This window comes from Bombus pascuorum, chromosome 10, assembly GCF_905332965.1.
Source record: "Bombus pascuorum chromosome 10, iyBomPasc1.1, whole genome shotgun sequence".
Taxonomy (NCBI): Eukaryota; Metazoa; Arthropoda; class Insecta; order Hymenoptera; family Apidae; genus Bombus; species Bombus pascuorum.
In genome coordinates this window covers 13,839,427-13,849,163 of record NC_083497.1, presented here as the reverse complement: position 1 = coordinate 13,849,163, position 9,737 = coordinate 13,839,427, and the positions used below count along the sequence as shown (strand labels likewise).

General features: G+C 44.4%; 1 protein-coding gene across 1 annotated transcript; it reads left to right on the top strand.

Annotated features, from left to right (window-relative positions):
• The first annotated feature begins 2,423 nt into the window (after positions 1 to 2,423).
• LOC132911545 (protein sister of odd and bowel-like) lies at positions 2,424 to 6,508 on the top strand. The gene is made up of 2 exons (XM_060968254.1): positions 2,424 to 3,793; positions 5,361 to 6,508. The coding sequence occupies exons 1-2, from the start codon at positions 2,805 to 2,807 to the stop codon at positions 5,704 to 5,706; spliced, it is 1,335 nt and encodes a 444-aa protein (XP_060824237.1). The 5' UTR covers positions 2,424 to 2,804; the 3' UTR covers positions 5,707 to 6,508.
• Positions 6,509 to 9,737: the final 3,229 nt, after the last annotated feature.

Sequence of the window (9,737 nt, the reverse complement as noted above, 5' to 3'; positions counted from 1 at the left end):
TCGAGGTAAGCCGAGAGAGCTGCCATGCCGAGTTGGGATCAAGCACGGGCACGTACTTGACGCAGATTGAACCGTGACGCGAGATGAAGCGCGCACGAACCGAGCGCGGAACGTCGTACGAACAGCAGCGACGAGTCGAGCGCGTCTCACGGTGCCGATTATTAAAAGCGAAATCGACAAGCGACCTGTGCGACGATACGCGCACTCGATAACTCTCCTTCTAATTTTTGCCTGCTATTCGTAACGGGCTGAGCGTGGCTCGCCGATTTGTACCTCTGCGCGTTCTTCTTTCATTTGAATTCTTCGGAACGCGCGGAGGTAAATCGTTTGAACGGCTAAGATGCAAAAAGTCAACGTTGGAGGCGGAAACGTAAACAATTGCCGCTCGCTGTTGGTCGTTGTGATAAGCCGATAGCCTGTCGAAGAACAACGGCTGTTCCGAGTTTAGCGATCTGGTCAGAGCACCGGCGCCGGTGGCGCAGCGCTGTTGAGAATTGCTGAACGAGGCCGTCGACTCTCAGGTGTTAGAAAAACAAACGATGATGGAAGAAACGAGGCATAAACCGTGTTGCGCGTTTTACTGCCGACAAATTTTTAAAAGCAGAACGAATAGAGAGATAGAATAGAGAAAAGGTTGAACGTTTCTTGAACTCGACAGAAATATTCTTGCACATCCGATCAAAAGTTCGAACGACAATTTTAAAATAATAATAAACATCGTAAGGTAATATTTAAATAATCCTACTGCTGATATTAACTATTTGTAAGATGTATGGAGATGATTAACTCTTGACACTAATGATTCTTCTATAAAATTGAATTATCTCGTATTACGTAATTTTATTTCCTAGATGCGTCAACTTTATCCACAGAGAGTATAAATTTAAAAGAATGTCCAGTCAGAGTTCTCTCAAACTTCCATCATTTTCATTCAATTATTCAAGCGTACGCATCCCATAAAAATAATTACAATAAATTTTAACTTTTCTCGTACTCGTCCAGAAATCTCATTAGCATACCTAATATTACAATATTCAAATTAACGATGTCGATTCTATGATTCGATTTAACGGTTCTAATCAAGAGAAGACGTGTTACTTCCGATCTTAATTGTGGTGGATCGTGAGAGGATCAGATTTATAAAATAGCGAGAGAGATTGCCCTGCTGCAACCCGTCAAATATATTTCGAATAAATTAAATAAATATTCACATATAAATATATAAATACCGTCGATAGACGCTCGTACAACGTATTTGCAAGAATAGAATATAAACGTTCGCATTTAAATTTGTCCTAGATCGACGGTTGTCTTTGACGGTGACATTATTTTGCCCGAGGATTATCTAACGTTATATTTTGTGCGTCATGGCGATGTCTGTGTTCCGAGGCACAACAACAACAACATGAGTCGCTCTCGCTTCGCCTCGTCCTATGACTTATGTGTCGCTACGTAATTAAGATATTGTCCAATTCGCATTTTTCAGTGGTAAACAATATATAAGCAAGACTTGAAAATTTGTGAATAGAAAATAAGCGGTATCGCTTCAAGTACTTTACGAGTAAGTAAATAATTAATTTCCCCGTGTCGTGGAGTATCGTTTAGCGTTTCATCAATTCGCCCTGCGAGCATTTCTATCAACCTGACAGTGTATCCGCGTATTCGGACTGTTGAACGTGCGAATAGCTCGCGAACGAACAAGCAACGTCGTATTTACATTGTTTATTACCAGACGTGTACATATCGTGCCTGGTGACACACGCCATGACAGAATTTGCTGTTCGTTACTTTCACGGTTTACGGTATGTTACGTAAGTACCTCGTAATTCTTAATTCGCGACGTTTTAACGATAGCCGTGGACACAGAAGCGCAGAGATTTATCGATACATTGCTAGACAGAAATTAATTTAAACATCGAACTCTAACGGTGCACAAATTGAATAAAATCTATGCTCGCGAAAATCTAAAAGAGTAGCGTGTGCGTTAGCGATCAGGTTGGCGTTGGAAAAATTCCTACGTAAAACCTGCTCTTAATAAAGAAATAATCGCGATGCACGAGCCGAAACACTCGCAAAATCATCGAATTCGTGACAAACCACGCGTACGTTACAATTCTATGAATTTATTTCGCGTTTTTACGGTTCAGATCGCTATAAAACCGCGGGGGATTTGCTAGTCGATCGCCGCACAAAAATCTTCCGTGTACGAGGGCCTGATGCGCGACTCTTAGTAGCGCATCGTCCTCGTAATTCCCATCGAGACAGAAACGATATCGTAACGACGGCGACAGCGGATAGCTGACGCGCGCGCACGCAGTCGCGCGTGCACGCGAGATTACGAACGACGCCGTTTATGCCGAAACGGCGAGCAATTGCGGGCCAGCTGTGGCTCTCTCTCCTGAATCCAGGGCCCGTTTCTCGCGGACGGTCCCAACTCGCCTCGGATACCTGCCACCAGGTGTCTCCACGAGCAGTGCCCAGCAGCGAGAGGCAGGAGCAGTCGTCGGGGCGCCTTCGCACCGCCAGCATCGCGCGCGTCTTTCCTCTTTACCGTTTCCACGTTTGTCCACCTTGTCGCGTTCCTGGACGATTACTCGCCGTCGAGCCGCGAAATTGCCGAGCATGAGGTCCGCGATTCACGCTGGGATCCGTTCGATCGGTCAGTGAACCAACGATCCAATCCGATTCATCGATCTCGTCATCAACGAAAACCGTCGGATCGATAGGTTACTCTCGCCAATGGTGCAGGCAACACGTCGGCAATCCCTCAGTCAGACCCGTGACGATTCTAGCGACGGGGGAGGATGCAACAACAACAACAACAGCAGGACCAGGAGCAGGACCGGGGAATCGTAATGGTCCCGTCGTCGTCGTCGTCCTCCTCCTCCTCCTCCTCCTCCACATCGGCGACCACGTCCACCAGCACCGAGCTTCGAGACGTCGCCAGTGTGACAGAGGCTGGATTACCGAATTTCACGTTGCAGAGCGTGGCTCTTGGACTACAAGGAGCGCTTCTCGCTGCTCTCCAGAGAGTCGCTCTGCTTCCACCTGGACATGCCGCCGCCGCGGCGCTCAATCTCCAGGCATTGGAGACCTACTTGACTCTTCATCGTCTTCACGCTAGCAGCACCGCACCGGCTGTTAGTCAGTCGTCCAGTTCGGGCCTCGCCAATCAGAGGTGTTCACCGGTCAATACCGGTCTAGATACGGCGCTGACTTCGACGATACCGTCGAAGAACGATCAGCTAGCTGCTGAGAGGCTGTTGCAATCCCCGGACGACGAGGAAGAGGCACGGTTGGATTTTATCGCAGATCCCGACGACGATTTGGCTCTGTTGGAGGAGCAGCAAGTGTTGTTGAGAGACACTTCCGTGGCGACGTCCTCCGTTAATCACGAGGCGCTGTTGCGACGGATATCGGAAGGAAATCGCGCGAGTTCGAGTTCTACGACGACGATACCGCAGTCGTCGTCTCTGTCGCAGATAGCGGCCTCTTCGTTCACGTCCCCGGCCTCGTCGTCCGCCTGTTCCTCGTCCTCTTCTTCGTCGCTGTCCTCGTCTTTGTCCTCGTCGTCGCCGCTTCAAGCCACGTCCACTTCCGCCGAGTCGAGCATACCGCGGACGTGCAGGGCGTCCAGGCCCAAGAAGCAATTCATCTGCAAGTTTTGCAGCCGACAGTTCACGAAAAGCTACAATCTGCTGATACACGAAAGAACACACACCGACGAGCGGCCGTACTCGTGCGACATTTGTGGAAAGGCTTTCCGACGGCAGGATCACCTGAGGGATCATAGGTAAGCTGGAGAATGGCACGTCGTGAATCGGCTTATGGATGCACGTTGTAGTTCCGTAGATTATTTTACACGATTGCGATACTGTGAAAGCGTTGCGAATTTACTTAGAATTTATTAAAAACGTGCATCAAGATTTCCTGGAATTTTGAACGTTTTATCGCTTGTTTTTTCAGGTTTTTCCAGTTAGTCGTTGATCGAAAGTTTAGATGTCCTGTTGGGACATCTTTCTAACAGGAATTTGATTCGTCCTATGGATTTTTCGAAGCCGAGTTTCTTTCCAATCTAAATGTTTATTAGCGATATCAAAGATCTTGAAACTTTTAGCCCTCGATCGAGATTTTATCGATCCTCTTGAAGGTTAACGTTTTATACTTTTGATTTTACCAAACTTCTCGCAAAAAAGTACGCGAATTCTTATCGATCGAAAAGCTTCGACACCAGCCGTGATAATTGCAAATCATTACGAACTGGAATTGACGATAATTGAACTCAATTTACCCGCATTCAAAGATGCCGGTTGAAGTTATTAAAAAATTAGCTTGAAGGGGGATCTCTTCGCGGAAGAGACGCGCAAGATAAAGCTACCATTATATATGCTGATGAGCCGAGGGAAGTGTGTACGGCAAAAGTAGTTATACCAATCATGGCACCTCGTGAAACGGGCTTTCTTCCCCGTGAGGTGTTTGAGCGCACGCGCGAGCGAGCACACGAGCCTGTTCAAATTGATTGCAATGTTCGTGTGCCGTCTAAATACGACGAAATGATACGGTCCAACATGTAATTATGACGGCGATCAGAATATAGCTACGGTGTATTAATTACGTTGATCAATTCGTGACAATTTATCGGGCTTTTTGTATCTTGATCATTAATCACGACGACACGATACATTCGCAATTCCCGTTAATTGGACTCGACCATTGAGCTTAAAAATAGTCGTAGTATATGTTCCTCGTGTTATCTGTTTTTTTTTAACTAACGTATATTGTACGCTGTTCCTTTTATCGCTTTATGGGAGAGACGACGAAACGCTTGGTGATTTATCGAAATGAACAATTGAAAGTATTTTGACGATTGTTCGGGCAAGACGAAATTAATTTTAATTCGCTTAGATTCGGTAGTTGGACGGCTTATTCGCATTGTTGTTTATGTAGATACTTTGCTTCAGACACGTTTAGTAATATTTAAATATCTTTATTCGTGTCACTAAATGCTTACTATATACTTAAAATCCTAGTTGACAGACAGACAGACAGACACACACACACGTTACTACCCTTTTCCATGTCTCTAACAACTCAAATATCCTCTCACCACTATATACGCACTTCCAAACTTCAGTCTAACCTAACCTAAGCCAATAATAAACCACTTTCACCCGAACACTCGTTCATCTCGGAAAGCCAAACGAAAATTTCCACGCTCGGCCGCTCCGACAATCATTAATCCCCCTAATCCCTCTAATCCCATTACTGACCATTTCAACCTCTGCATCCGAACATCTGTCATCGACATCATCGCGCGTGCATTTGAATCAAGAGAAAAATCGATCTTTTGTTCGTTCCAGGTACATCCACAGCAAGGAAAAACCGTTCAAATGCGCGGAATGCGGCAAAGGATTCTGCCAAAGCAGAACCCTCGCGGTGCACAAGATTCTACATATGGAGGAATCGCCCCATAAGTGTCCCGTATGCGCCAGGAGTTTCAACCAGAGGAGCAACCTGAAGACCCACCTCCTCACGCACACGGACATCAAACCATACCATTGTGCATCGTGCGGCAAGGTGTTCCGCAGGAACTGCGACCTCAGGAGGCACTCGTTGACTCACAATTTGGGTGTATCGACGTCACCGCCGCCGCCGGGGATACCTGTGCCTGGCACCGGGGCCGTGGTGCTACAGGAGACGTCCTAGTGTTCCGTCTACCGATCGCGGCAAGTCTGGCATTGTACTAGGAAAATTTATTCACGTACGGACTGGAGAAAAATTTTCAGGCTGGTCGTTCGGACGGTTCATACGTACAGTGGAACTCTATTTATTGGAACGAAATTTCTAGAACTAGTGCTCTAGGGGAACTAAAAGTTCTCCTGTCCATTAAATTCTTTTAGATTCGATTCGAACGAGTTTCGTCGCGCGAGCGTTCCGACAAAATATTGAATTATACAGAGAAATATACACGAGCACGTTGATTTCTATTATATAAACGAAAAATCTGATAAATAGTAGGAAGGAATGAGCAAACTCCTATTATGTGAACTACTTGGATGCCGACAGGTTCAGATAAATGGAGTTCTACCGTGAGTTGGTACATCGGTGATATTACTTTTTGATATATCGATCGTGATCTAAATATGGTTCAAGAGTGGATTGGTTAATATTGGGAGTTATTCGAGACGAGAAGATAGGTAATGGAGACTCGTGCGAGTTAAGCGGACCTTCCGTCCTTGATTTTTAGTGTGTTTTTAGCTGCGTATGTATTTCGTAGTTGTTAATACATAGGGTATAATTATAACTGCATATCAGGATGTTATTCACGGATTCATGATCGTTAGATCTGTAATTATGTTACGCACGACGTATTATATGTATGTATAGGTAGCCGGAGTAGGACATACAAAAGGATCGCCTCGTATTTCTTTCACACTGTGTACCTACGTGCCCACGTTGTGTTTCGTTTGTACGTGTAAAATAAACTTTTATTATATTATTTTTTAAACTCTCGTTGTCGTTGATGTTTTTGGCCAATTCCTTTCCTCGTGAAAATGAAAATTAATTTCCAAGATTTTTTACACTCTCGTTTATCAGTCTCGTTTATCAGAGCGATGAGAAATATCTTAAAAGATATCATCAACTGCGTACACTTCGTAATATACTGCGTTACTTCGTGCATAATACGTTTAAGTAAAAAGCAGCGTCTATCTACAGTAGAATAAGCACAAGGCAACAGCAACGAAGTAGAAGAAGTTAAAGTAGAAGTAGAAGAAGAAAAGGACGAAGAAGAAAGAACAGCAGCAGAGAGAACGACGACGAAGAAGAAGAACAAGAAGAAGAAACGCGTGTATCGTGTTACAAAGAACGAGGCCGCCAGGTGCGCGGGACATGACACCGCGATACGTCTAGGGTTACGTTTCTTTTTCGAAGGTAGGTGCTGGAAAGGCACGAGGTGGGTCCGAATACGCTATTTCGGGCCCGGGAACGGGCCGAACACGGGACAGCTCGCGTCGATAAGGAGAATCTCGTACGACCGGTCGACTTCCACTTCTTCCAACAGGCTGCTCGACTAGGAGTTCGTTCTCGAACCTGGAAACTCGAGGAATTCCGATCCGGATCAGAAATAAAAAAGAAAGAAAGGGTAGAGAAGAGGGGAAAGGAAGGGAAGAGTGAAACCTCGTGTCTCAGCCTTGTAAAGCGAATTTACATAATTTCTTGACAGCTAGTGCGGCGAAATTAATTCGCCGGGATATAATCCAGGTACCATTCGATATTCATGACACAAGTTGCATTATTTGCCGATGATTTTGATTTCGCTATTAGTTTGTCGCAGGCTTCGGATTTTAACTAACAATATTTCAGGAGGATACTATTGACATCCATCGATTAGCCAACCTTTTCACTCGTTTTAATCGCCTCGGCTTCTAGCAATTTTATTTTCTTCGAAATTTGTACACGGGTTTCGATGGTTATCGGCGTCGTTAAAAGTTATCGAACGAAAAGAAGAGACGAAATAAAACCATCGTCGAAAATGCTGATCTCTGGCACGGTGCGGAAAGCGTATCGTCAGGTAGATACGTATTAAATCGCGTATTAAGTCTGTCATTTCCTCGTTTAAAAGCGAAGAGAGGTATAAACCGGTAGGATCCAGGTATAAGGTGAAAAGGGAAAAGAGCAAGAGAGACGGCAGAAGAGACTTGAAACGGGCCGGAGAGTTCCCTCGAGCATGGTGGAAGAAACGAAGGTAAGGATGGGAGTTAAAGGGGACATAGAAGGACCACACGCACGCGCCGCCCACAGATACGCTATCACTTGGCTACAACCAACGTGATCTGCATGCGCATGTCCTCTCTTCGTCACGAACTTGGGAGAGAAGAAAAAGAAAAAAAAAAAAAAAGAAAAAAGAAAAAAGAAAGAACATCGAGGGATCAGAGAAAAGGAAAGGTGGATCTGCCCTCCGCCTCCTCTTCTTCGTCTTCTTTTTCTTCTTCCGTTTCACCCCCTTCGCTCACCTACCTTCGCTGATTTAAGGGGTTGGCAGAGCGTCGATAACACGTCTGGTCGGACCTACACTTCGTCCCTACGGAATTTCTTTTTCCTCCTCATCCTCCTTGTCTTCCACGTCGTCTTTTTCCTTCTTTACCATCGCTCGCTTCTTCCTTCGCTTTCAGCTAAGTTTCCTTCGTTCCTCGCGTATGGATACGTTTACACGCGTGCCTCGAAGAAAAGACGATTGGGTTACTCTTTCTTGGCGATACCGGTGTCACTATCGTTTTGTAACTGCTAGGCCGTTTGACCCGCAACGTGATCCTGCGACGAACCGGATGCGATTCTTCGTTACTCTTGAATTTGCTAATTTGACCGATCTTTGACTTACATTCTTTGTTACGCTATTTCAGAATTTTATGAGAAGCAGTGAACTTTTTACAATGAATTTCACAACGACTTCTCACAGAGTTGAGAAATTCGTTAGCGGACAAGTCTACAATTTATACAACGAAATCGTTAAACTTTACTCGAGACACTTATTCAACCCGATGTAATATGCAAATTTCAACGCAACCGTTAAGACTCGAACAAAATTGCACATTGTATGAAAATTTCTAGTCCGCGTTGTTGGATGGAAATCACGGCAATTAAAAAAAACGTATATCTATTAATATGTTAATCGCTTCAGCATAATTCTCCTCGATATGTACGAATCTTTCCACTTCTTGATTAAACCTTTCCATCGGATGCCTGCATGAGTAATTTCTATTGAGGCACCGATTTGAACTTTAGATATCAGATTGCGAGAAATGATAGCCGTATGTCGATGCTGTAATTATTTTCATGTTTCAATGCTTAAAATATGTGCTGCTCATCATATATCAAAGTTCACTCGAACGCTATATCCGAGCTGCTTTGTTTCATCTGGGTGCATAATATTCTTCGCTTCTTCTTGTCTTACCTCCGTCAAGACAATATCGAATTGGTCGTTGTTCAACAGATATTTGACAGATAATAATGACAAAGTGTTGTAACGTACGCGTTATTTAATTATTTCAACCGTTGCATCCTTACGATTGCTCGTTTGCAATCTGCCTGTAAACATTTTCTTTCGTAGATTGAATACTGTCTGCGAAACAATTTATTTCAACACTTTTACTTTTCACTACTGGAGTGGAAGGTGGAATTAAAAAATTAACATTCCGAAAAAAGAAAGCTGGCGAAATATTTCAACCAATAATTTAGGAGATTAAGTATAAGTGAAAAACGAACAAAGCGATTCTTTGACAAATCACAGTACGCGGTACATACGAAATGAACGCTCATAATCGAAAAGGAGAGATCAAAAAGGAGAAACCATGTGAGATATACATACGCGGTCGTCAAATAATATTTTCACGAGCGCCTTGTTCCCGGACGTCATTCGCATTATTTTCAGTTCGCTACTTCGCCGCGATCCCACGACACATTCAGCTGGGATCGGTGGCCAATTAAGCCGGTGCCGCGAAAGTCTCGTGAATTTATCTTTCCTGGATCGTTTGCGAAATTATCATCGCGCGGACAGGACGTCGGAATCGTCGTATGCGAATCGAAGGCCGTTTTGCGGATTCTGTGCGTATCCTATAGGATAAACACGATGTTAACGTATTCATAAAATAATTTATCGTATGGCTAGTTTGTACTCGATTATCGTGTTCTGAACGCTCTTAAAGCTGTGTACCGATTTGGGTAACGGCTACCTCAAA